The sequence below is a fragment of the Zophobas morio genome, unplaced genomic scaffold (genome assembly GCF_036711695.1).
Source record: "Zophobas morio isolate AGI-343-1 ecotype UQ-CSIRO unplaced genomic scaffold, CSIRO_AGI_Zmor_V1 ptg000021l, whole genome shotgun sequence".
Taxonomy (NCBI): domain Eukaryota; kingdom Metazoa; phylum Arthropoda; class Insecta; order Coleoptera; family Tenebrionidae; genus Zophobas; species Zophobas morio.
Genome location: NW_026972126.1, coordinates 28,318,302 through 28,344,771, shown reverse-complemented (window position 1 = coordinate 28,344,771; position 26,470 = coordinate 28,318,302). Strand labels below are relative to the sequence as shown.

The 26,470-nt window shown below is 38.3% G+C and overlaps 8 protein-coding genes across 12 annotated transcripts in view; all 8 read right to left on the bottom strand.

The window, feature by feature from the left end:
• LOC135132597 (potassium voltage-gated channel protein Shaw-like) overlaps window positions 1–2,768 on the bottom strand; it is a 46,889-nt gene extending 44,121 nt beyond the window's left edge. For all 4 annotated transcript variants that reach the window (XM_064060724.1, XM_064060725.1, XM_064060727.1 and 1 more), the window contains exon 1: window positions 2,656–2,768. The gene's annotated coding sequence lies outside the window, so the exon portion shown is untranslated. The remainder of the gene's footprint in view (window positions 1–2,655) is intronic.
• A 2,166-nt stretch (window positions 2,769–4,934) lies between these two features.
• LOC135131854 (potassium/sodium hyperpolarization-activated cyclic nucleotide-gated channel 2-like) lies at window positions 4,935–9,352 on the bottom strand. The gene is made up of 9 exons (XM_064059702.1): window positions 9,105–9,352; window positions 8,846–9,058; window positions 8,639–8,798; window positions 8,365–8,593; window positions 8,218–8,316; window positions 7,978–8,169; window positions 7,708–7,931; window positions 7,380–7,660; window positions 4,935–5,043 (listed from the first exon to the last, which is right to left on the bottom strand). The coding sequence occupies exons 1-9, from the start codon at window positions 9,350–9,352 to the stop codon at window positions 4,935–4,937; spliced, it is 1,755 nt and encodes a 584-aa protein (XP_063915772.1).
• A 309-nt stretch (window positions 9,353–9,661) lies between these two features.
• LOC135132818 (potassium/sodium hyperpolarization-activated cyclic nucleotide-gated channel 2-like) lies at window positions 9,662–12,475 on the bottom strand. The gene is made up of 9 exons (XM_064061019.1): window positions 12,463–12,475; window positions 11,362–11,572; window positions 11,108–11,317; window positions 10,910–11,063; window positions 10,630–10,861; window positions 10,478–10,576; window positions 10,237–10,428; window positions 9,966–10,189; window positions 9,662–9,917 (listed from the first exon to the last, which is right to left on the bottom strand). Exons 2-9 carry the CDS (start codon window positions 11,550–11,552, stop codon window positions 9,663–9,665), a joined length of 1,557 nt encoding a protein of 518 aa, XP_063917089.1. The 5' UTR covers window positions 11,553–11,572; window positions 12,463–12,475; the 3' UTR covers window position 9,662.
• Window positions 12,476–12,549: 74 nt separating this feature from the next.
• Window positions 12,550–14,525, bottom strand: LOC135131853 (potassium/sodium hyperpolarization-activated cyclic nucleotide-gated channel 2-like). Its single transcript, XM_064059701.1, has 8 exons — window positions 14,263–14,525; window positions 14,009–14,218; window positions 13,809–13,962; window positions 13,524–13,755; window positions 13,372–13,470; window positions 13,131–13,322; window positions 12,860–13,083; window positions 12,550–12,807 (listed from the first exon to the last, which is right to left on the bottom strand). Exons 1-8 carry the CDS (start codon window positions 14,511–14,513, stop codon window positions 12,550–12,552), a joined length of 1,620 nt encoding a protein of 539 aa, XP_063915771.1. The 5' UTR covers window positions 14,514–14,525.
• A 335-nt stretch (window positions 14,526–14,860) lies between these two features.
• Window positions 14,861–16,844, bottom strand: LOC135132946 (potassium/sodium hyperpolarization-activated cyclic nucleotide-gated channel 2-like). The gene is made up of 8 exons (XM_064061164.1): window positions 16,580–16,844; window positions 16,326–16,535; window positions 16,128–16,281; window positions 15,847–16,078; window positions 15,695–15,793; window positions 15,454–15,645; window positions 15,183–15,406; window positions 14,861–15,133 (listed from the first exon to the last, which is right to left on the bottom strand). The coding sequence occupies exons 1-8, from the start codon at window positions 16,828–16,830 to the stop codon at window positions 14,876–14,878; spliced, it is 1,620 nt and encodes a 539-aa protein (XP_063917234.1). The 5' UTR covers window positions 16,831–16,844; the 3' UTR covers window positions 14,861–14,875.
• A 189-nt stretch (window positions 16,845–17,033) lies between these two features.
• Window positions 17,034–18,786, bottom strand: LOC135133027 (potassium/sodium hyperpolarization-activated cyclic nucleotide-gated channel 1-like). Its single transcript, XM_064061257.1, has 7 exons — window positions 18,490–18,786; window positions 18,288–18,441; window positions 18,007–18,238; window positions 17,856–17,954; window positions 17,615–17,806; window positions 17,344–17,567; window positions 17,034–17,291 (listed from the first exon to the last, which is right to left on the bottom strand). The coding sequence occupies exons 1-7, from the start codon at window positions 18,666–18,668 to the stop codon at window positions 17,034–17,036; spliced, it is 1,338 nt and encodes a 445-aa protein (XP_063917327.1). The 5' UTR covers window positions 18,669–18,786.
• Window positions 18,787–19,242: 456 nt separating this feature from the next.
• Window positions 19,243–21,643, bottom strand: LOC135132682 (potassium/sodium hyperpolarization-activated cyclic nucleotide-gated channel 2-like). The gene is made up of 10 exons (XM_064060854.1): window positions 21,610–21,643; window positions 21,429–21,546; window positions 21,035–21,373; window positions 20,781–20,990; window positions 20,583–20,736; window positions 20,302–20,533; window positions 20,152–20,250; window positions 19,911–20,102; window positions 19,641–19,864; window positions 19,243–19,590 (listed from the first exon to the last, which is right to left on the bottom strand). The coding sequence occupies exons 3-10, from the start codon at window positions 21,283–21,285 to the stop codon at window positions 19,333–19,335; spliced, it is 1,620 nt and encodes a 539-aa protein (XP_063916924.1). The 5' UTR covers window positions 21,286–21,373; window positions 21,429–21,546; window positions 21,610–21,643; the 3' UTR covers window positions 19,243–19,332.
• A 1,937-nt stretch (window positions 21,644–23,580) lies between these two features.
• Window positions 23,581–25,440, bottom strand: LOC135132248 (uncharacterized). 2 transcript variants are annotated; one of them, XM_064060271.1, is made up of 4 exons: window positions 25,355–25,440; window positions 25,054–25,217; window positions 24,850–24,973; window positions 23,581–24,043 (listed from the first exon to the last, which is right to left on the bottom strand). In XM_064060271.1, exons 1-4 carry the CDS (start codon window positions 25,364–25,366, stop codon window positions 23,642–23,644), a joined length of 702 nt encoding a protein of 233 aa, XP_063916341.1. In that variant the 5' UTR covers window positions 25,367–25,440; the 3' UTR covers window positions 23,581–23,641. The 2 variants fall into 2 exon arrangements, with proteins under 2 accessions (XP_063916341.1, XP_063916342.1); XM_064060272.1 differs by lacking the exon at window positions 24,850–24,973 and adding an exon at window positions 24,105–24,222.
• Window positions 25,441–26,470: the final 1,030 nt, after the last annotated feature.

Below are 26,470 nucleotides of genomic sequence, written 5' to 3'. Positions count from 1 at the left end.
GCAGCAACAGTTGGTTTAACTGTGAGAATTTTCCACAGGCGCCGATTCCCCATTCCAGATTTGATATACTTTTAAATGGAATGAAATTTAGGTCCTTGGCGTACCAGTCTACAATTTTTTCAGAAAAAATTATTTCAAAACAAAAGGAAAAAGGGTCCCCGAGATTCTTTCAAGCTACTCCACAGACAAAACAGAAAGTACCCCAAAGATTGTTTCAAACTAATCCAAAAACCTGACACAAGAGACCCCGAGATTCTTTCAAACCACTTCAAAACCCAAAAAAGGGTCCCCGAGATTCTTCCAAACTACTTCAAGAACTGGACGCAAGGAATCCCCGAGATTGTTTCAAACTAATTCAAAATCTAGACACAAGGGACACCGAGATACTTTCAAACTACTTCACAAACAAAACAAAAGTAGTCCCCCCAGAAACTTTCAAACTACTTCAAAAGCAAATAACAAGGGATCTCGCGAGATTCTTTCATAACTACTTCAAAAACCTGGCACAAGAGGTCCCCGAGATTCTTTCAAACTACTTCAAAAACAAAACAAGAAGGATCCCCGAGATTTTTTTGAATTAATTCAAAGATACAACAAAAGAGATCTTCCAGAATCTTTCAAACTACTCAAAAAATCAAAACACAAGGAGTCCTCGGGATTCTTTCAAACAACTTCAAAAACAAAAATAAACAGGGGTGGTTCCAGATATTCTTTTATTCTAGTGGTTTGACAATGAACATTATCTAATTTTTACATTATAAATTAAACATTACATTATTCTAACAACAATTTACCTTTACCTTGCCATGACGTAATCAATAATGCCAACTTTAAACAAGTTAATCCTGTGAATAATTTAGGGATAATTATGAAATCCAAACTTACTTTTCGTAAATAGTGGATCATATTTTGATTAAAAGTTTGACTTTGTGTGGTTTTGCTAATGGAGAGATTTTTTACACTGAAGCCATTCACACTAATGAAAATATTTGCAGCAGATACTCACCACCGAACGAATTTTTAATCACTGAATCCACTTATAAATGCACGTGTTTAATTTACTTTCGTTTTGCATTCGATTGAAAGTTCTACAAGTACAATAGTTCTATTTCACGCTTCACTTTTCCGATTTCTTGCAAATCACAATCCTATATACTCTTAATTATTGTAAAATTAATTTCACTCAGGTAGGTTAGTAAATCTAGAAATTTTGTACCGAGAGAGCATAAAAACACGATCAAAAATAGCTACCAGTTTGATGACTGTCGTCCTCACGATTTTTCGACGTTTCATTGACCGTAGAATACGAAAAGGTCGATCTCCCGTTTCTGTCTGTCCTCGGCTTGTTAACACGTTTTTACCATATCGATTAAAATTTATTTATTCGCTCTCAAAAGTACCATTTAATTTTCCTGAAATTCGTGGAACGTTGAGTAACGTCATGATTATGTTTACACCACATATCATAAAATCGAAATATTTATCTCTACGAAAAATTAATGAATGGATCTTTTTTGTGGAACTTGATTTTACACCTTTTTTTTCATTTTTCGATCTTGATTTTCCGAACAACAGTTAACTTAGAAGTATGTGGGAACCCATATTTTTCTTGTGATTTTTATCACAAGACGTAGAAAAATTGAAACGTGCCAAGAATGCAAAAAATAAGTAAATTTTACAGTAGTAAAAAAAAATTGACGGATACACAAACAACTACGTCATTCGTGACGTAGTGTTTATAATAAATTTTCGATTTGTATAAAATGTGCGGAATTTACGACCAAGAGTGAAGAAACCCACAAAACAGAAAATCGCATTGTAATCAATACGACACATAGATGGATGCTAATGATCTATAATGGAATTAATTAAAAAGGAGAGAATAATCAAGTGGGCGAACAAAACCATCTATGGTATTTGACAAAAGGTCAGGAGAAAATGTTTGTGAAATCGATACAAAGTTATGCCAAGTTTTTATATAATTTTCAATAATTTTGAAACTTTTGATAATTCTAATTCCAAAAATATAAGAAAATGGAAAATGGAGATCTCGCTTGAGATTTCGCTGTTTTAAAAACGTCTTAATCAAAATTTTTTCTTTCTGACATTAACATTTTCCAAACAAACGTCTATATTTAACAAATTTATTTTAAGTTTTTCTGTGTTTAATCTCCAATTAATCTCGCTAAACACACATGTCCAAAACCCTGAAACCTTTCGTCCGATTTTTAAAATCGAACCCAATGCACAAAATAAACCACTGCATGCGTCAGCCGTCTCCCTTTATGGCCCGTAACTATAAAACGATGCATTATCCCACCCGTTATATTTTACAGCACACTGCATCCGAACGCACACGCCACCCCCATCAACCATCCAACCTCCGACCCGTCCTGCTCCACCTTTTCCGAATTTCCAGCGCGTTTTTCGCCCTCGTCCGAATTCCTCCGGCTCCCAACTGACGCAAAACCTCGCCACTCGTTTACGGAGCAAATTAGAGCCCATTAAGTTTATTTTTGAATTTCCATAAAACTGCAATAATCCGCACAACAAAACCTCCAAGGTAAATAGCGCGCGAAGACCCAATGACCCCGCAAAAACGCGCTCAACAAGTCTCGGCGTCCGTGCAAGCAACTTCAGGAAAACACAGCCTACCTTGTGTCGCTCGCCGGCTGGTGTCCTCTTCGGGAAACTTTCGGTGCTTGTTGCAGCAGGAAGACGCGGACGCGAACGGTGGGAAAGCGCGTCGCGACGCCCAGTCCAAGCGCCTCTCGAACGACGACTGAATCACGCCTACTGGATGCTGATGCTGGATGCTGCGGGACTTACGCCGTTTTGCCCACGCGGTCGTTACGCCGTTTTTTCGCTAATCACCTCTTAGTTTTGACACTGCGGGCAGGGATTGCGGCGGCCGTAAACACGCGATTTTCGGTTTTTGTGCTTTGGAAATTTTGGGAAATTCGGGGGTGTTTGAGGGCTCGGCCGACGCCTCGCATTCTACACGAATTATCACAGTTTTTGTGTTATTACATGCTAAAATTTGATAATATCGAATTATTTGGATTAATTGCCATTTACGGAAACACCACCACGCGGCCACTATCCAGAAAATTAATTTCGACTTTACCTGTTTCGGTTTCTCGAAATCTTCAAGATTTTCGGTTTGAATTTGAAAGTATTGTACGCTTATGATGTGTTTGACAAATATGTGGCTGTTGCTTTTATTGCACAATTAACTTCCGCAACTTCGCCGCAATTATGTATATTACAACACAGTCCGGTATTAATAATTCTCATTCTAGACTTTTCGGCTTTAGTGAGGTTATCGCGGCCCTTCCAGCTGGACAGATTATCTCAATCCCTGTCTGTTCCCGGTGTGTATCCATGTGTGTGAATGAGCCTTAAATTCCTGACAGAACTAGACGAGAGAAAACATGACCGGGGGTCGGATTAGGTGTAGCTTTGAGTTGTGGGTTCTGTTAAATTTCTAATACGAATTTACCAGTGTTGCAGCACCAAATAGAGCTTTTATTAGAGGGCGACGCCGTAAACAAACACAGGAAACCAAAATGAAGATTAATTTTAGATCTCGCTTAATGTGGATTTCAGAACTAATTTATTTCACACCTGGAATCATTCGGGTAATGAATTTTGCGCCAGTTTTAACGGACAGATGAATTTTACACTCCCGGGATGAGAGATACGAAAACGTGCTCTTCATTGTCTGGAACTTAAACGTTTCTTAAGGCATGAATTTCGCTTTACGGCCGCGTTAAAATAAACTCGCGGAGTGGATTGTTTTTTTATTTAAGATCTGGCATTCTTTCTCAACACTAAGTATCTCGTTGTGGTTGATAGCGATACATCAATCATTGCTAATTACTGATACAATTGGTAGAAATTTAATGATGATGACGTCACGCGCTTCCCGCCAATTTTTAAATTTTACTCTTAGACAAAACTAAAACCGAGCGCAATTTGGAATGTAACGAAATCATTTATTCAATTGGATTAAAATGCTTTGTACATTAAGCTTCGAGTTTCCATTATTCACTGTCTGTTTTATTTTCTACCTGAGCCCGCAGGTCCATAGGGGCACATATAATTTAGCTCTGTCTCTACTATTTGTAACGACTATAAACAACATAAATTTTATGTCGTTATATATAAAAATTTATGTTGCATAAACTTTACTCAAGCGTCTTAACTCCCACAAAATTAATAAAGAGTTATGTCCTCATATAAAAAACTCGTTTGAAATCTCGACTTCGTTGAAGTTTTATAAGAATTTTTTAAAATTCCGACTACACTACAAAGTTGTGCGCTGAATTTGGGGCACTCCCCGGCGTTCAACCAATATCGGTTTTAATTTAAAGTGTAATTGTTCCCTCTACTTAGTTTCGTTAAAACACTTTAGTTCAGCATTATTCAATTTAAAGTTAATTTTCTATTTGCATGCAAAATGTAGTTGCACTGAAACATTTTATAATTACAAAAACGCTCGAACTCGTCGGTTCGGTTGGTACACAAGTAGCTTGAATTTTTTGTTCAGCGTCACCTGTTTCAGTTTTAGTTCATTAAAATTTTTCTCCTTCTTATTTTTCAATTTCATTAGAGTCTATTTGTATCCACTACGTTGTCAATCCTCGGCAATCAAGTCTGTTCACGATTTCCACACTATTCTGATTTAGCAGCTAGAAACTTCCGATGCAACGAAATCAAAAAAGCCACTTCAAAGCCTCCGCTCCCCTATTGGAATTTCAGATTACCTGACATCTGCTAGCCATGTAATTCCCACTTTCGCGAATAAAACCTAATTATGGGAAACCGGAACACAAGCCCGAACTTTCAGCGTTTTCATTTCTCAATCCCGGTGACGCGTCTAATCAAAGGAAGAGGTCCGGATTCATGCAAACTTGCAAGTAAATATCGAATCAATTAATGGAATTGTCGAACGTCGGCGGCCCAGTTTCCCTCGGCTCTAGATTTAATTGGCGGCTGAAAATGCCGGATTCAGTCGGTCGTGACGAATCCGGACAAAGCCTGAAAAAGCGTCCTGCACGTATGAAACATGTGGGCCGCGTGATAATTTTAATAAAAGGAGAAAAGTCGCCGAAAGGGAAACGGAAAAATGACAAAATCTGATTCGGGAGGCTTCTATTTATCAAGTGAGTGTTCAAACAAGCAAAAAGAGCAAACAGGATTGTAAGAATATTTAAGAGTAAACAAACTCGTGAAAATTCAATTGGAGAGTTGGCGAATTGGGTTTGTGTAAGGTGGAGGGCTGGGGATTTGGGGCTGTTCAAAGGGAATTTTAGAACGAGAGCTTAGGTAATAATAATAATGCTTTTTTTCATTTGCGTAAAGAAGGATAAATAGCGGCATGGTTTTTGCGTAAATAAAAAATGGTAGGAGGTTATTTCCACAGAACTTACCTCGTCCCTGAAGTGCACATCAACAAATCGCGCTTGTTTGAAAAATTATAAAAATTGTTTGCGATTTTTACTTCACGAGCGTAAGCCCTCTAGAGTACGAAAAAAGTGGTCTCTCGTTTCCGTCTGTCTGTCTGTCTGTTTGTCTGGTGTTTGTATCCATTGTTATTAGACATCTAATCTCCGAAACTACTGGACCGATTGTTGTCAAATTTTGTATGTATTAGGAATATCCTGTAGATGGTTAAACTCTAACCAAATTTTTGCTAATCATCCCCACCACCAATGTGTTGACGTCATCTCCAAAATTTATAATTAAAAGTATTTTTAAATTTACATTACATACGTGTCTTTGGACGTCATCACAAAATCGTATAAAGTAAAAACTCAACTCGAAAATGCTGGATATCTTTCTTTCGTTTTTCGATTTTTCGTTTATTAAATTTTTCAAATTTCCTGGTTTTTAATTTTTTTAAAATTTTTCAATTTTGGAATTTTTGGCTTTGTCGATTATCCGATTTCATGGTTTCTTTAATTTTCAATATTACGATTTTTAAGTTTCTCTCCCAATTTTTAATCTTTCGATTTCAGAATTTGTTGTTTCTTCAATGTTCGCAAGTTCTTGATTTTCAATTTGTAAATTTTTCAAAGTTTGCAATTTATACTGAAGAAACGAAAAAGTGAAAAATTGAAAAATTGAAAAATTTTAGTCAAAAAAGTTGCCACTGGTTTTTATTTTGTCGAGGATATAATGAAATAAAAATTGCAATTTTTTTTTTATTTTTCAAAGAAGCAGGATTAGTTGGGCTGTATGTCAGTGGCGGGGGAAGTTCTGTCGAAATAACCTTCGACCAATTTTTGTTTTCTGATAACCTTTATAAAATAAAAACCAGAATTTTTCAATTTTTCAATTTTTCAATGTTTCCATTTTTTATTTTTGTAGACAAAAACGGAAGACCACTTTTTTCATGCTCTTGAGGTCGCGAAACGTCAAAAAACATGAAAGTGGCAGTCGTCCGAGGACTCGATTTCTTCCTTAGTTCCCACTCAGGAAGTAGAAATTGCACGAAACCACTATTTTTCGGATTCCCGATCCCTCTCTATTAATTACTCCAAATCCGCTGCAGATATTTTTCGGCTTTAATTCGGGCCATAAATTAATTTTAAAGCTGGTTCCGACCTTGCCCGCGTACCTATTTCCAGAAGGTTCCCGGTGGCTGCACGAAATACAATTTCCAGAGATTAGTAAGATCCGAAACGTAACAAGAAATCGCGATTGCCCATTCACAAATATTTATGCGCTTTCAGGCAGATTTACATTATCCCAACCGTCACGTTTCGGCGTAAACTTGGCCGAGTCCGAATCGGTGTAAAAATAATCCGTTTACTTTATTAAGAGTAACTAAGACGATGCAGTTAAGTTACCGCCAGACTTCACCTACCCGACCGAGTTTATTTGATCGCGGGTTTTATTTCGAACTGTGCTCGTTGCGGCGACGTTCAGATTCTAAATATATTTTTTCGTTCTAAATATATTTGGCGAAATTAAGAGAAATGTCGAAGTGATTGTTTATTCTGGTCGTTACTACCGCGTGGGCGGCGCAAATTTTGATATTTCAACGCGCCGGAAGAAAATGGAAACAAGAAAAAACATTTTTCTGATGTACGGATGTTAAATACACAAACAGGGAATTTCTGGAATACGTATCGCTTTAACGTGAGGGCGGTGTTATGTGGTTTGTTTGAGGAGGGGTTCATTACGGGTTTGTTTTATATTTGCGAGTAAAAAGGCAGTTTGTGTTTATAACTGCGGATAAAAGGCGGCAGAGTTATTTGAAGCAAGTACAGGTGGTACGGAGGAAATGGACGAATTAAGAACAAGTCAGTTTAAAATTTGTATTTCAACAAAGTGGCAAAATAACAAATACGTTAACGCACTAGTACTACTTGGTGTGCATTTTTATTTTGACATCTGTCTTCACTGGCAGTGTGGCAAAAGACTTAATAACTTGTCTTTCCGCCTGGAGTGTTTGTTCATTTCTTCGTTGCGCTTCTATCTGTATCTCGTGCAATATTTCCGCATGGCCTTCGAAGCACTTCTTAAAATATCTCTTCTCTAACTTATAAAGTTCACAACTTTCCACCGCAGTAACGTTAGCTGTTCTTTTGGCATGAGAAACCAAGAGACAGATTTCGCCAAAAAAGTCACCATCTTCCAAATGACAAATCTACAAATGGAGATGATTAAAATGAAAGTGACGGAGTCGCGTTTCACTTCTTTTCCGGACGGAGACACCACCGATACAGTTCCAGTTGACATAAAATACATACACTCTCCTATCGTCCCGGCACTGATTACCGTATCGCCCGGCATGTAAAGCTCCTTTTTTAAGTACGGCAGTATGTTTTCCATAATTTCTTGTGGGAGCTTTTGAAAGATTGCAACGCTGCGAATCAGTTTGCGACATTCGTGATATTTGATTTCTTTTTTTAGTTTCTCTAGATACAACAGGTGAACAGGAGAAATACAAAACAATTAAAGTACCGGAAATGAACTTCTCGACTCGTTGCTCGTTCAAGTACTTGCCTTGGTACCTATGATCGTAGAAATGTCTTACTTTGCTTTGGATACTGACTGGAAAGTGCTTCGCTGACATGTAACTGTTGACTTGACTGATTACCTCTTGGTACTTCACTTCGAGATAGTTGGTGATTTTGAACATATCCATTAACACAACTGGAAACGTTTTAACCAGTCTTAGTGGAAAATTTAATGTGTACCAACCTATGAAAAACGAAACTACAATTCTGCCCAAAATATAAGTGAAGATTCCGGACGCATAAAAAATTGCCGGATACGTATAGCGAAATATAAAGTCTATGCCTGAAATGAAACAAATTATTGAAGTTAAAATGACTTGGCTCGAAGCACCTAGGATAAAAGAAGCTCCGTAATTCATATTTTTTAAATACAACTGGAAAAATTCTTTTAAATCGTCCCTATGTCTTAAATCAACATGAACGTTGTCGGCGATATAACCACCGAGGAAATCATATACCAGTATCGAATAGTAAATCCAACAAGCGGTATAGTGGCAAATAAAGAATAACAACAGTGCAAGTTTTACAATATAATACGTAAGTCCTTTTACTTGAAAGAACTGAAACCGATATTAATAGCTTTTGTACTCCGAAGCAACACTTACATTAAACGTTCTCTCCAAAAACTGAAAAAACGTCACCATTCGGGCAAGCTTTAAAATTGAAAGAAACGTGAAGACATCGTTCACGTCACTGTCCCCGAAGAGATGGTCTGGCACCGAAGAAAGCACATCGCAGATAAAATACGGTCCAGATATATACGCTCTAAAAGAAACTGCTTCACAACCCTAATTCAAACCTAAAAACCTCACTTAGCTATCTTTTTCGGCTCCATCAGAATCTCCTCTTGAGAAACGCATCGTCCAGATACAAAGTTCATGACTATGTCGACTATACAAAGTACGGTCAATATGTTGTAAAAAACCGAAAACACTTCACCTAGCAGAAAATGGTAAGACGCGTGTAAAGGCATATATATCAAACAAAATAGAAAAACTACAGCCATGTACATCTCATAGTAGAGTCTGCAAAACACTCTTAGTGAAACAACACAGACTGCAACGGTACTACCTGAAGGTGCTAAAAGGATGTATGATCCAAGAATTTGACTCGATCTGGGTTTTCCTCTCGTCGACGATTCTCGCCGCCCTCCTGTAAAAAGAAGCACTAGCTGGGTTCACTTCAGTCACCAGAATCAATTTCTTCAAAAATCGCTTCAGCTTGAGCCAAGGAGACGCGAACACGGAAAGAGCTGGCAAGTAACTCTCCGAATAATCGTCAGAAATGCTGCAAATGTGGTACGTCTGCGTTTTAAACATGACGAAAATTGTGACAACAAGCACAAAATTTACGTTTGTTGCTAAGCACAAAAATCTAGATTAACAAAAGATAAGGACTTCAGCTTTCTGAAAATTTGGCTTAATCCAAAGTGGTCGAGGTACTGTTAGCGTAGTGGAACCAAAATGGGTGAATTTTTAATCCAGCGGGAATTTCTTTTAAACAGTGGCGCGAACTAGTGGTTGAACTACTTTTCTTGGTAGTGCTGACAGAGTGGACTAGGAACTTATAACTTTTTGTTTCAAATATCTTTATTAAACAAATAAAAACCATTTACATTATATGTTCAATCTACAGATTCGGGCTGCCGGGAGTGACCAAAATTTGAATCCTATCTATCTGATGGCTCTCGTTTAACCTTCTCTTGGCCACCTCTTGAATCTTGTTGTACAGATTCTCCTGTTTCTCCAAACATTTTCTGAACGGCTTTCTGTCCAATCTGTAAACTTCGCATATTTCTAGAGCTATTATACTCGCCGTGGTTTTTCTGTTTGGTAAAATTAAAGTGATTTCTCCGAAATAGTCACCGTCGGTTAAGTGGCAAATCTAAAAAAGAAAAATTAGCTAGTCTTAATCAAAGTCAACCTATCTGACTTCTTTTCCCGAAGGTGAAAATACGGCGACGGTTCCAGAATAGATGAAAAACATACAATCTCCGGCGACGCCAGCTGATATGATTACGTCTTGTGGCAAATATATTTCTTTTTTCAAATGGACGAATAAATTTTCAAGAAATTCTTGGGGTATAGCTTCGAAGATGGTAACATTTTTGACTAAGGTGCGCAACTGGTGATATCTAATTTCTCTTCGTAGCTTTTCTGAAAAGAAAGCGATTACACTGTGACTACTGCCGTGAATCAAGTACCGGAAATGTTTCGGTCAACACGACTTTCGTTGAAATACTTTTTCTTATATTTATATTTGTAGTACTGATGGACTTTCGCTTGTAATTTCCTAGGGAATTTATGAATCTCCATGAATGCATTGACTTGACTCATCATCGAGTAAAACTTAGTTTCCACACCTTTGTAAAGTCGATAACGCTCGAGAAGCATAACTGCAAGCAAATTGCCAAAGCGTCATGCGTATAATGAGATAATACCCACCGGTTACACCAGCCATAAAAACTTTTCCAAAGATGTAGAAAAGAATTATGCTAAGGTACGTCACAGGGGGCCAACTAAATCCATACTTAAGTTCGACACCTATAAGTGAAATACGTAAAAACTTTGAAGGAAGACAAGTAAAAATGTCGAACTCAAGAGAAAGCTCGTGGAGTGATACCAGTTCACAACGTACCATCTGTAACCAAGTGTCGTATTTGGTACCAGAGAGCCCACCCGCCTCAGTATGAAATCATCTCTTCCTTCACTTGTGTGAGTGAATCTCATCACAAACAGAGGAAGATAAAAAAATAAGCAATTCATGTAGTGAACTATCAGTAGTATCGCCGTCACTAACAAAATATAAAAGCTCTTGATTTTATAAAACTGAAAATTCTTGATTTGGCAATATCGTGTTCTAAAATCTGTACTTACATGAAAACTTCTCCCCATGTACTTCAGTAAAGTACCGAGTCTCACAATTTTCAATAAGGACACATTATCGTCAACCGCTTTATAGTCTGTAAAAATATCTATCGGCAAGGACGACAACAAATCGCATATAAAGTATACTCCAAAAACATAATGTCTAAAAATCGAATTTAAAATCAGAAAAATCGAACGAGTACTAACTTGGCAATTTTTCTTGGATTCATTTCAACTTCGTGACTCGGAAGGCAGTAACCGGTGAGAAAATTCATAAAAATATCAAATAAACAAAATGAGCCCAACACGAAATCAATTATTTGGTTAGACTCCAACAGGAAGCCGTAAGCCGCGTCTATCGGGATAAAAATCAAATTAGCAAGGAACACGAATGTCATCCACATCTCATAGTAAATCCTAAAAAGAAACTTTGTTTTCAAATCCTCGAAACTATCTCTCACCTGAAAACGCTGAACGGATGCACGATCCAAGATCCCGATTCGATTTGCCGCTTCTTTTCTTCGACGATTATCGCCGAAGTTAAGAAAAAAATTGAAGTTTGGGGATTGTACTCCGACACCAGGATCTGTTTCTTCACAAATCTCTTCAGTCTTCTGGATAACGGGGCCAGAGGATGGTCCGCCGGCAACATACTCTCGGACGCGTCGGAGTCTGTAATCGCACAAACGTGGGTTTTTTTTTCATGCAACATTATGAGGTTTCGACAGTTAGTTCATCGAATTGATTTCGATGTTTACTACTTCGTTGCTAAGTGCAGCGTCGACGGGGCACTATAACCATGGCCAACTAAGATCTACGGCCGTAACAACCGGGCTATTGGCTGATTCTGCTAACCTCAAACATTTCTTGGGTAATTACTAATTAGTGCTATTTACCGTCATCTACTTTAACGAAACAGAGAAAAAGTTCATCTTTTTATCAAAAGGGTCGTGGTTTTGGTTGATTAAAGGTGACAATTTTGTCAATTTTGAAAATTCACAAAAAAATTTTACATTTGATGTTCAACATTTGTCGTATTTAAAGGAGTTGTACACCTGATCTAACGATATTTTAAATTTCTTGTTGTGAAAAGATGGCTATGTATATTAAGAAAAAAAGGCAAAATATAAGCCCCGCCCACCCGCCCTATCTCAATTCTGAAGATATTTTTTATTCATTGTGAGCCGAGGGGCGACGCTTAAATATAAAATCCTTATTTTTCTACGAGAAATTACCATGTGAAATAAGTTGTTAAGTAATCGTGTTAGACAAAGAAAACTATGTAAAAAATAAAAAGACAAGTCCCACCCATCTGTCTCGATGTCAATCGTGATGAATTTTCCATTCGTTGTCAGATCGAGGGATCTAATTGCAAAATCGATAGTTTCCTACAAAAATTTACCATTTTAAGCAAGTTTTACCTTTCTTGTTGTGAAAAGAAGACTACACATATTAAGAAAAAAGGGCAAAATGTAAGCCCTTGTAGTTATAGTACCTAATCTGTTTTTCAGACGAGTAGCAATAAATCTTGTACGTTTCGAGTAAAATATGGAAAACCGCACCTGCAACACAGTACCATCGTTGGCCGAACTTTTCCTTTGAAATTCCTTTATTAAAAAACTAAACACCATTTACATAAATTGTTCATTCTATAAGATTTGCGGATTCGTGGATGTGGTCAAAATTTGCCTTCTGTGTATCTGATCCGTCTCTTTTAACCTCCTCTTGGCTTCCTCTTGAATCTTCTTGTATAGATCCTGTTGTTTCTCCAAACATTTTTTAAACGGTTTTCTGTCCAGTCTATACACTTCGCAAATTTCTAAAGCTATTACACTCGCCGTGGTTTTTTTGTTCGGAAAAACTAAAGCAATTTCTCCAAAATTGTCACCGTCGGATAAGTGACAAATCTAGAAAAACGAAATGAGGGAGATACGAGTTGTCAAAGTGAACTCATCCGACTTCTTTTCCTGTTGGTGAGAATACGGCTACAGTTCCAGAACTGATAAAGAACATCGAATCTCCGCTGACGCCAGCTGTGATGATTACGTCTTGTGGCAAGTATATTTCTTTTTTCAACTGGATGAATACTTTTTCAAGAATTTCTGACGGTATAGAGTCGAAGATAGTTACATTTTTCACGAAAGTGCGCAACTTGTGATATCTGATTTCTGTTCGTAAATTTTCTAAAAAGGAACCAGTTAACCTATGCATACTGCTTCGAACTTAGTACCGGAAAGGTTATCGTCAACACGATTTTCGTTGAAAAACTTCATCCTATATTTGTACTTGTAGTATTGGTGCACTTTTTTTTGTAACTTAATGGGAAATTTATGAATCTCCATGAATGCATCGACTTGACTTATCAGTGCATAGAACTTAGTTTCCACAGTTTTGTAAAGTCGATAACGCTCGAGAAGGATAGCTGCAAGCAAATTCCCATAGAATCATGCGTATAATGAGATAATACCCACCTGTTACAAAAGCGAAAAACACTTTTCCAAAGATGCAAAAAACAATTGCCTCAATGTACGCCACTGCGGGCCAATCGAACTTAAATTCTTTTTCGATATCTGTAAGTAAAGTAGTTAAAAACTTTGAATGAAGAAAGCTAAAAATGTCGAACTCAAGAGATAAGACGTGGTGTCATACCAAAACGAAGTGTACCAATTCAAAAAAACGCTCAAATCATGTTCAAGAGTACCAATCTCTTTCAATATGAATGCATCCCTTGCTACGCTACCATGAGTTACTGACATCCCTAACAGAGGAAGGTAAAAAGCTAAGCAAGTCAAGTAGTGAGTTATCAGTAGTATCACCGTCGCTAATTCGATGTAAAAGCTCCTGATTTTAAAAAACTGCAAAAGCCGGGATTTGGTAACATGATGTTCTAAAATCTGTACGTACCTACGTGAAAACTTCTCCCCATGTACTTCAGTAAAGTACCGAGTCTAACAATTTTCAATAAGGGAAAATTATCGTTAACCACGCTGTTGTTTGTAACAATATCGAACGGCAAGGACGACAACAAATCGCATATAAAATATATTCCAAAAACGTAGTGCCTAAAACTCGACCTTTAAAATCAGAAAAATCAAAACGACTACTAACTTGGCAATTTTTCTCGGATTCATTTCAACCTCGAGACTTGGAAGGCGGTATCCAGTACAAAAATTCATGAAAATATCGAATAAACAGCATGCGTTCAATAGTAAATGAACCGTTTCGTCTTCGTTCAACAGGAAGCCGAAAGCCGCACTCAAAGGAATATAAACTAAATTCAAAAAGAACACGAGTGCCATCCACATCTCATAGTAAATCCTAAAAAGACACTTCGTACTCAAATCCTCGAAATTATCTCTCACCTGAAAACGCTGAACGGATGCACGATCCAAGATCCCGATTCTACTTGCCGCTTCTTTTCTTCGACAATTGTCGCAGAAGTTAAAAAAAAAATTGAAGTTTGGGGATTGTGCTCCGACACCAGGATCTGTTTCTTCAGAAATTTCTTCAGTCTCATGGATAACGGGGCCAGAGGATGTACCGCCGGTAACATACTCTCGGACGCGTCCGAGTCTGTAATCGCACAAATGTGGGTTTGTTTTTGATCCAACATTATGAGGTTAAGACAGTTTGTTCATTAGATGTTTATTACTCGGTTGCTAAGTGGCGCTTAAATAGGACACCTAGTGCACTCTGAATGTCGCTACGACAACAAATGGTGTTTTTCCTGTTAGAATCTAGATCTTTTCGTGCGTTTCGAGAGAAATATGGGATAAGGATAAAACGGGTTGTCTGTCAGTGCGTGAAACGCGGTTTTTGTCAGATTTTCTAACTTCACATTGAAAGAAACTTAACTAGATTGACATGTCCTACCTCTGTCTGAATGGCATATATACTACAACACCACCACTACAAACTTTTCCTTTCAAATCTCTTTATTAAAAAACTAAAAACCACTTAAATCAAATGTTCAATTTACAACACCTGCGGGTGCGTAGAAGTGACCAAAATTTGCTTCCTATGTATCTGATGAGTCTCCTTTAATCGTCTCTGGGCTTCCAGTTGAATCCTTTTGTACAGGTCCGCTTGGCTCTCCAAACATTTTTTGAACGACTTTCTGTCCAATTTATACACTTCGCAAATTTCTAAAGCTATTATATTCGCCGAGGTTTTTCTATTTGGAAAGACTAAAGCGATTTCTCCGAAATAATCACCGTCGGATAAGTGACAAACCTGTAAAAAAACGAGCTACAAGCCTGTTGTCAAAGTGAACCTATATGACTTCTTTTCCTGTTGGTGAGAATACGGCCACGGTTCCACTATCAATGAAGAACATGGAATCTCCGGTGACGTCAGCCCTAATGATTACGTCTTGTGGCAAGTATATTTCTTTTTTCAAATGGACGAATACTTTTTCAAGAACTTCTGGGGGTATGGCGGCGAAGATGGTTACATTTTTGATTAAAGAGCGCAACTGGTGAGATCTAATTTCACTTTGTAAACTTTCTAAAGGGAAACATGTTAAATGGTGAATACTATCACGAACCAAGTACCGGGGATGTTATCGTCAAAACGACTTTCGTCGAAGTACTTCATCCTGTATTTGTATTTGTAGTATTGATGAACTCTCTTTTGTAACTTAAAGGGGAAATTATGAATCTCCATGAATGCATCGACTTGACTTATCAGTTCGTAGAACTTAGTTTCCACGTTTTTGTAAAGTCGATAACGGTCGAGAAGTATAACTGTAAGTAGGGTCTCACGAAGTTATCCATATAACGAGATAATACCCACCAGTTACGACAGCCATAAGGATTTTTCCAAAGATGCAGAAAATAATTACGTCTATGTACGCCATAAAGGGCCAACTAAATGTAAAATTTGTTTCGATAGCTGTAAGTGACTTACGTAAAAACTTTGAATAAATGGAGCCAAAAATGTCGAACTCAAGAGAAAGGCGGTGGACGCATAGCAGTTCGTAATGTACGCCTTAGTAAAGGTGGTTATATTTGGTTTCCTGGTACCCAGCTCCCGTATTAGGAATTTATCCCTTTTTGCTACTCCTTCGGTTAATCTCATCATAAGCAAAGGGAGGTAAAAACCGAAGCATGCTACGTAGTGAATTATGAGTACCATCAGCGTCACTAACCGGATGTAAAAGCTCCTGATATTAAAAAACTGTAAAAATCGATGTTTGGTATCACCAAGTTCTGAAATCACTACATACAGAAAAACTTCTTTCCATGTAACTCAGTAAAGTCACGAGTCTCACAATTTTCAAAAAAGAAAAACAATTACTATACACTCTATCCTCTGCGAAAGCGTGGTACGGCAAGGATGACAAAAAATCACACACAAAATATATTCCAAAAACGTAGTGTCTAAAAACCAAATTTAAAATAAAAAAAATCGAGCGACTACTAACTTGGCAATTTTTTTCTGAGTCATTTCAACTTCATTACTCGGAAGGCGGTATCCGGTGCGAAAATTCATGAAAACGTCGAATAAACAAAATGCGTTCAAAATAAAACCCACTACGAGATTTGTGCGCAGCAGGAAACCGAAAGCTGCATCCAGAGGATTAAAAATCAGATTCACAAAGAACACGGCTCCCATCCACATCTCGTAGTACAACCTGAAAAGACACTTTGGACGCAATTCCTCAAAACTGGCTTTCACCTGAAAACGCTGAACGGATGCACGATCCAAGATCCGGATTCCACTTGCTGCTTCTTTTCTTTGAGAACTCTCGCCGAGGTTAAGAAAAAAGCTAAAGTTTTGGGATGGTACTCCGACACCAGAAGCTGTTTCTTCAGAAATCTCTTCAGTCTGATGGATAATGGAGCGAGCGGGTGTACTGCTGGTAGCAAACTCTCGGACGCGTCGGAGTCCGTGATCGCACAGATATGGGTTTTCTTTAGACGCGACATTTTGAGACTTCGACAGTTTGTTGGTTGAAATGATTTCGATGTTTATTTGGTTGCTAGGGACCGCTTAAATAGTACTTTACGAGCGACTATTGCTACGAGTTAAAACACAAAGAAAAATTGTAACGCAGTACCACCACTGCCAACCGTTTCCTTTCAAATCTCTTTATTAAAAAACTAAAAATCATTTACATCAAATATTCGATCTACGACACTTTGGGATTCTTGGACGTGACCAAAATTTGCCTTCTGTGTATCTGATGGGTCTCCTTTAGCCTCCTCTTGGCTTCTTTTTGAATCTTTTTGTACACATCCTCTTGTTTCTCCATACATTGTTTGAACGGCTTCCTATCGAGTCTATACACTTCGCAAATTTCTAAAGCTATTATGGTCGCGGTGGTTTTTTCATTCGGAAAAACTATAGCGATTTCACCAAAATAGTCACCGTCGGATAAATGGCAAACCTAGAAAAAATAAAAGAGGTATATACTCGTTATGAAAGCGAACTCATCCGACTTCTTTTCCTGTTGGCGAGAATACGGCTACAGTTCCAGAACTAATGAAGAACATAGAATCTCCTTTGGCACCAGCTCTGATGATCACGTCTTGTGGCAAATATATTTCTTTTTTTAAATGTATGAACACTCTTTCAAGAACTTCCAGGGGTACACCGTCGAAGAAGGTTATATTTTTGACTAAGGTGCGCAGCTGATGATACCTAATTTCTGTTTGTAAACTTTCTAAAAAAGAACCAGTTAAATTGTGAATACTATCACGAACTTAGTACCGGAAATGTTATCGTCAAAACGACTTTCGTCAAAGTATCTCAACCTATATTTGTATTTATAGTACTGATGCACTTTCTTTTGCAATTTAATGGGGAAATGATGAATCTCCATGAATGCATCAACTTGACTGATCATCGAATAGAACTTAGTTTCCACACTTTTGTAAAGGTGATAACGGTCCAGAAGTACAACTGCAGGCATATTGCTACAGGATTATGCAGATAATGAGACAGTACCCACCTGTTATGGCAGCCCAAATGATTTTTCCAAAGACGCAGAAAACAATTACGTCTACGTACGCCATAAATGAACAATCAAATGCAAACTTTAATTCGATACCTGTAAGTGAAATACGTAAAAACTTTGATTGAAGACAGGTAAAAATGCGAACTCAAGAGAAAAGACGTGGCATAATACAAGTGCGAAATGTACTCCTTAACAACGACCGATAAACCTGGAGTCATACTACCAATCACTTTTGCTATAAATGAATTCCTTTCTTCCATTCCGTTAGTTAATCTCATCACTAACAGAGGGAGGTAAAATGTTAAGCAACCCCAGTAGTGAATTATGAGTAGTATCAATGTCGCTAACCGGATGTAAAAGCTTCTAATTTTAAAAAACTGCAAAAATCGGGACTTGGTATCAACATGTTCCAAAATCTGTACTTACAGAAAAACTTCTCTCCATGTAGATCAGTAAACTACCGAGCCTCACAATTTTCAAAACAGAAAAAACATTGTTAGTCAGTTTTACGTCTGTGACGGCGTGGTACGGGAAGGACGACAAAAAATCACATATAAAATATATTCCAAAAACGTAGTGTCTAAAAATCAAACTGAAAATCAAAAAAGTCGAACGAGTAGGTACTAACTTGGCAATTTCTTCATTACTTGGAAGGCGGTATCCGGTGCAAAAATTCATAAAAATATCTAAAAAACAAAATGCGTTCAACATAAAACTCAACACGTAATCTAGGTTCATCAGGATGCCGAAAGAAGCGTCCAAGGGAATATAGGCCAAATTCACAAGGAACACGAGTGACATCCACATCTCATAGTAAATCCTAAAAAGACACTTTGTACTCAAATTCTCGAAACATACTCTCGGACGCGTCGGAGTCTGTAATCGCACAAACGTGAGTTTTATTTTCCCCCAACATGATGAGATTATGACAGTTTCTTAGTCGAAATGATATTTATTATTTGGTTACTAGATGCAGCACTTTCTGGATATTGGAAATTACCGCAAGCCCAATGGCAATGATTTACAAGGCCTTCGAGAACTTTCCAGTGGTACCTTTATTGGCACTGTAGTACTAGTTCTTGTCGAACGTATATAAAATAGTGGCTTTTGCCCTAACCTAACCTGATCCGACAGAGTACAGACGCTTCCAGATCTTATCCTCGACCTTTTTTCCTAATAAAGGCGGCAGTACCAGGTGCCATAGAACAAGCACACAATTTTTCCTAGTTCGAATTGTTGTCATTCGAAAATAGTAATAATTCTTTAAGGTAAATAAAATATTCTCTATAATCCTAATGTTTTTTATTTATTTTGTAACACGTTATGGTAATAAAATACAAAGAAAAACATTCACAATTCCTGATAAAACACGACCGTTTCGAGAGAAATAATGAAAACCTCACCTGTATCACAGTAGCACTTTTATTACCTTTATTAAAAATCTAAACACCATTTACATCAAATGTTCAATCTACAACACTCGCGGTTTCGTGGGAGTGACCAAAATTTGCCTTGTGTGTATCTGATGAGTCTCCTTTAATCTTCTCTTGGCTTCCTCTTGAATCTTTTTATAAAGATCCGCTTGGTTCTCCAAACATTTTTTGAACGACTTTCTGTCCAATTTATATACTTCGCAAATTTCTAAAGCTATTATATTCGCCGTGGTTTTTTTATGCGGAAAAAGTAAAACGATTTCGCCGAAATAATCACCGTCGGATAAGTGACAAACCTATTGAAGAAAAATATTAGTTTCTCGTTATCAAAGTGAACTCATCCAACTTCTTTTCCTGTCGGTGAAAATACGGCTACAGTTCCGGAACTGATGAAGAACATCGAATCTCTGCTGACCCCAGCTGTGATGATTACGTCTTGTGGCAAGTATATTTCTTTTTTCAAATGCATGAACAATTTTTCAAGAACTTCTGAGGGTATAGAATGAAAGATGGTTACATTTTTTATTAAAGTGCTCAACTGGTGGTATCTAATTTCTATTTGTAAATTTTCTAAAAAGAGTCAGTTAAATTTTGAATACTGCCTCACACTAACTACCGGAAATGTTATCATTAAAACGATTTTCGTCAAAAAACTTCATCCTATATTTGTGTTTGTAGTATTGATGCACTCTCTTTTGTAACTGAAAGGGGAATTTATGAACTTCCATGAATGCATCGATTTGACTCATCATCTCATAGAACTTCGTTTCCACACTTTTGTGAACTTGATAACGATTGACAAGTATAACTGCAGCCAAATTCTCACAGAGTTACGCTTACACAGAGATCGTACCCACCTGTTACTACAGCCATGATGATTTTTCCAAATATACAAAAAACAATTACGTTGATGTACGCCATAACCGGCCAATTAAAATTAAAATTTAGGTCGATAGCTGTAAATGAAATAGGTAAAAATTTGAATGGACACTGGTAAAATGCCAAACACAAGAGATAGGACGTGGAGTAATGGCAACTGATTGAATACCAACGAAGAAACGTTTTTAAATCTGGTTCTATTTTTCCCAGTCTTTTCAAGAGGAATGTATCCCTGGCTACTTGTCCATGAGTAAGTCTCATTATAAGCAACGGTGCGTAAAAATCGACGCAAGCAATATAGTGAACTATCAAAAATAGCACCATTATTAACCGGATGTAAAAGCTCCCGATTTTAAAAAACTGCAAAAATCTGCATTAGATTTCAACATGATCTAAGATCTGTACGTACATGGAAACTTCTCTCCGTGTACTTCAATAATGTGCCAATTCTTACAATTTTCAAAAGAGAAAATATATTGTCCAAATATTTGTGCGTTTCAAAAGCAATGAAGGGCATAGACGACAAAACATCGCATGTAAAGTATATTCCAAAAACGTAGTGTCTAAAAATCAAAGTCAAAATCAAAAAAATCGAACGACTACTAACTTGGCAATTTTTCTCGGTCTCATTTCAACTTCATTACTTGGAAGCCGGTATCCGGTGAAAAAATTCATACAAACATCGAATAAACAAAATGTGTTCAAAACAAGATCCGTCATGCCATCAAAGATGAAGAGGAAGCCGAAGGCCGCACCCATGGGGATATAAATGAGATTAGCAAGGAACACGAATGTCATCCACATCTCATAGTAAATCCTAAAAAGACACTTTGTACTCAAATCCTCAAAACTATCTCCCACCTGAAAACGCTGAACGGATGCACGATCCAAGATCCAGATTCTACTTGTCGCTTCTTTTCTTCGACAATTATCGCCGAAGATAAGAAAAAAATTGAAGTTTGGGGATTGCGCTCCGACACCAGGATCTGTTTCTTCAGGAATCTCTTCAGTCTTCTGGACAACGGGGCCAGAGGATGTTCCGCCGGCAACATACTCTCGGACGTGTCGGAGTTTGTAATCGCACAAACGTGGGTTTTATTTTTATCCAACATTATGAGGTTACGACAGTTTGTTCATCGAACAATTTCGATGTTTATTACTTGTTGCTAGGTGCCTATTAAATAGAGCACTTGCTGGATACTGAAAGTTACTCTAATAATAATAAGACATTCTACTAAGCAGAAACTTAATATACTTTCATGCAAATCGCTTTTGTAATAAAACACTCAATTACGACGATGTGCAGTGCCGGTGGTTTCTCCATCCTGCAAGAAAGTCCGCTTTAGCTTCATCAAAATTCTCCCCACTGTCTACTGAAATTATTTTCCATTTTCTTAATAAAAATTACACGAAACAAAAAATCTTATTGCAATAACCTTTTCCCCGAAGCACGGTGCTTGGATTTTTTTTTAAATAAACAAAACAATTTTCGAACGCGACTATCTCAACCAGAATACTGACTGAAATAAATTTTCTTCTCACTCCTAACGGACTCCATTCATTCTTCTTCGGTCGTTATTATGTCACTAAAAACCACCGTAAAATCTGGAGCAATTTCTGCCATAATAGCCCGATGAAAGGTCTGACCTCCATTTTTGTAATCGATCATGAAACTATCTAAAGTACATTAAAGTTCAACAACCCGCCCAATTCAATCCCGTACATAACCCCGAATCAACGTCTTCACTCACTACAAAAACAAAAATAACCACCGCACTTTATAATTTTTTTACGTCAAGCTCCGCTGCCATCATCGCTCCACAAAAAACAAATCGACCATCGGTAAATAAACAAAAGTAGCTCAAGGTGTCCGATCAAACCCAGCAGTCGCGAAATAAAAGAAACGTTAAAAAAGTGGGAACAATGGAGGACTTACCAGACTACTACGAGAAATAAATATTAATTAACAAAAGTGACTTTAAGAACTTGTATCTACAGGCTGTTTTTGAAATAAATGTGCAAAAAATGGTACCGGATTTGGATGAGTGCTCCCAACAAAAAGGTATAACAAAGTCTTCGAAGGTACAAATCAGCAAAAATCGAGTAAGCAGTTAAAAATGTTTGACGTATCAAAAATTGTCAAAGTTGTCAAAACTCTTCGTTTAAAAAGTTCGCAGTTAATTTTAGGTCCCTGGTGTTTCGTTTTCGGATAAATTTAAAGGAAACTAGTGTTTTTGCTGGATGAACTTGAAAAAATCTTTTGAGCTTTTAGTGTTTTATTTTTTACGAAATTGAAAAACTCTTGAGAAGGTGTTTTTTTTTAATTAACTCTCACTCAGGTGTCCAAAGATTCTTATGCAATTAAGCAAAAGACACTCGGACCTCCTGAGATTCTAATGCAACTAAGCAAAAGACACTCAGGACTCCCAAGAATCGTATGCAACTAAGCAAAAAACACACTCAGGTCTCTCAAGATTCTTGTCCAACTAAGCAAAAGACTCTCAGGTTTCCCGAGATTCTTAATCAACTATGCAAAAGACACTCAGAGTTCCCGAAATTCTTGTGCAACTAAGCAAAATACGCTCAGGCCTCCCGAGATTTTTGTACAACTAAGCAAAAGACGCTCAGAGCTCCCAAGATTCTTATGCAACTAAGCAAAAGACACTCAGGTCTCCGGAGATTCTAATGCAACTAAGCAGAAGACACTCAGGACTCCCGAGAATCTTACGCATCTAAGCAAAAAACACTCAGGGCTCCCAAGATTCTTGTGCAACTAAGCAAACGACTCTCAGGTTTCCCGAGATTCTAATGCAACTAACCAAAAGACACTCGGGACTCCGGAGATTCTTATGCAGCTAAGCAAAAAATACACGCAGCTCCAGAGATTTTTAGGCAACTAAGCAAAAGCCACTCAGAGCCCCTGAAATTCTTGTGCAAATAAGCAAAAAATTTTTGAGGTTGATAAACAGATACATTTTGATTAAAAATTTACCATGCTTACAATAACTTCAAAACGTCTACAAGATTTAAAAATATTCATTTTGTAATTCTTGGTTGAATCAATAAAATAAATTGATTCAGTCATTAATTTTTTTGAGGCACCCCATATAAACAAATCCAAAAAATATTAATGCAGTGATAAATCACAATATTGACTCATCATACTTTGCACATTTAAGATAGGATTTGGACTGCACTAATTTTAATATTAGAAGAAACTTCTCAGTCCTCTTAGGTTCACTAGACAGCTCTTTTTTTTTTCTTTTTGTACATGAAACAACTAACAATGATCAAAATTCTCTTGTCCTCAATACTGCAACTAGTGTAACAAGAAACCAAAAAACCCCAAGTTTCGCTGCTCAACTTTCTAATCAACGCACTACTTCTCTCGCAATAAAAACCACCACTCACATAAAAGAAAATTTATTACAAACTAAATAACAACGTACAAAACCTATCAAACTACCCTCAATATTCAACAATCGGTTTCAATTCGTAAGCAATCCCGCTCTTCTGATCCACAATCAGCCCCAACTTCTGGTCGTACACCAAATCCTCCCCATTCAGCTTGCCGTGCTCCCTCTTCCCTCTCTCGTAGTCCCTCTCGCTCTTGTAATTCCCGCCGTGCTTCCCCGTCAAACCACTCAACACCAAAGACTTGGCTTTACCATTGATGAACTCCACGTCTCCGGCCAAACTGGGCTGGCGCTTCCCCCTGGGCAAATAGTTCGGCTTCTGCTGGCTTTCTTCATAAGCTACGTATTCTTCCTTCTGCTGGCTTTCTTCGCCGCCACCGTCGCCACCATGACCGGCATGGTTGTAGTCCCAGTAGTGCTCGCCGTACCCTCCGTGCTTATCGCCCCACCTCACCTGCAAGAACACGCATTTGAAGAAAGTACAAACGAAGAACGCGAAGAAAGCGAAGATTTACTTTGGTCTTGAACTCTCCGGCGTGGGGGTGGGCCTTCTCGTGGCGCTCGATAAAGTGATGCTCGTTGCCTCGCTTGTGGCCGTGTTCGTAGTGGTCTTTAGCGGGGACGTGGGCGTATCTGTTAGTGGAAGAAGAAGAAGAAAGTTAAAAGAGAGGAAGATTAATAGAAGCAACATTATTAATGAAGGGCGGCGTCTGTATTTACAAAGTGGCTGGTCAAAGTTGGGTTACCATGCCTAGATGGAATGAAGATCTTGCGTGGAAGGTGAAGAAATTAGAACAGAGCACAGCAAGAAATGAAGAAAAGTAATTTAGAGAAAAATTGGGCTACAATAGATGCTTTTCTGGCAAATTATAACTCACATTGAAGTTAAGTGTCGGTGGTCACCAAATTTAAGGTAAGTTGCTCCTTCGAGCCGGATGAAGAGAATAAGATACTTATTAGAAGGAGGGCTTATCTTGAGATTAAAAGGATTGTTACGAAATTAAGTGAACGTTTCTTTTTTTGGCTAAAAAATTACAACAGAGCACAGCAAGAACTGAAAGAAAGTAAGTTTAGTAAACACTGCGAAATTGTTAAAAAGAGAAAGTCGCCTAAGAAACAAAGCAAGTGGGGTTTCGTCAATCCCGTGAAGGATAAGCGATAAACGCGCATTCGAACCGATCGTCCACGCATAAAAGAAAAAGCCGGGGAACCCCAGTAAGAGAATAGAGCCACAAAATATAGAAAATATATTTTTAACACCTTTCCTTGATGCGAACGGTCGTGAAAATTGATTTTTTCGAATCTCTGTTCCCAATCCTCCGGTGTTTCACACACATGGCCAAACTCAATCTCGTCAGGGGAGTGCTGTGCCATGTACATATCCCTGACAGACAAAAATCGACTGTATTTCTCACCGATTCCTCGACCCTCCACAGCCCCCTTCAACAACCCCGCACAACTTACTGGAAATATTTGCTCCCTGAATGGACCGCCGCCGGCCCCCCGAATCCTGTCTCCGCCGCCTGGTGATCGTCCTTCTGCAACGCGATGCTTCCAACTTGCCGTTTGTCCTTTACATCCGCCCCACAGACGTAGGAGGCGGCGCAGAGCAAAGCCAACGCTGAAAACTGAACACCGCAATGAGAAAAGCCGGGAAGCGGCACTCCGGGCCAGCGAGCGACTTCATCCCACTCGCTTGACCCGGCCGCGCCTCATTCCACCCTTCTTATCTTGTGCGCGGCACGAAAACCGCCACTTTGCGTACCTGACACCACATTGTGCAACGTTCGAAGCTGTGCTGCGACTGCCTCGTTGTGCAAACCCGCGCCTTTATATAGCTAAACCGACCGAAACGAAATTTTATTTTCGATATAGTTCCAGCGAGTTCTCTGGCACCGAGATCGCGGTTTTCGTTTCTTGCGCCGCATTCCGATTGCTCAAAAAAGCGGACCTCCGTTAGGCGGCGGTGGCGGGCGCGGGTGCCGCCGGGACCGGTGCGGGGGCGGCACAACAACACGGGTTTGACCGCGCCGGGGGCGGCGCGGCGGCGGCGGGCGCGGCGCGGAAAGCGCGCCTTGCGAAACACTTGGGCAATTATTGAAAGTTTACTTTCACGCAAAAAATCGTTTTGTTTCAAAAATCCATTTGCGGCTAGACCGGATGTTGTCATGCTTTTTCGGACGGTTTCCTGGGGTTCTTGCCTGATATGCAAGAATTAGCTAAACCGACGAATGTTAAGTGTGTTTGTTTTTCTTTTAGTGGTCGTGCGTTTATCCTTCACTGAGCAACGGTGCTCCAAAAGTGGCGCATCGTACGTGGACGTTGGAAACGTTGTTAAAGATAAAACGGATTTAAGTGTGATGATGATGAAAGAAACCTTGTATGGTCGAAGTAGATAGAGTTTGATCAGGAAACTAGAAACAATGAAAATGTAGAAACGCGTGTAATTTGAATTTCCCGCTGCTCGTAGGCTTGACGACGGACACGCCCGCAAAAACAATGGCGGAAAAAATGGAGGCGGATAATCAATGGAACGTAGATAATTAGTTTCCGGGCTTGAAACATTTTTTCTTTGGCTGACTAATGATATCTATTGATAAAAAAGTTCAAGATTAAAAAAAAGTGATGTAATTATGATGACAATAATAAGAAAGAAACAAAAATGACTAAAGTGAAAGCCGAAGAAAAAGATTTGTGGATAATGTTAATCACATAGTGAATAACCAAGATCAAATTATATCCAGCAGTAACCAAACATGGAAACAAAGAACGAAAGTTCCCGTATTTGTGACATTAAAAAAGACTAGTTTTTTTTAAGATTTCTTTAATGTGCCATACTCTAATCACCCATACACCGCCACTCTGTTAACTTGTTTCTATT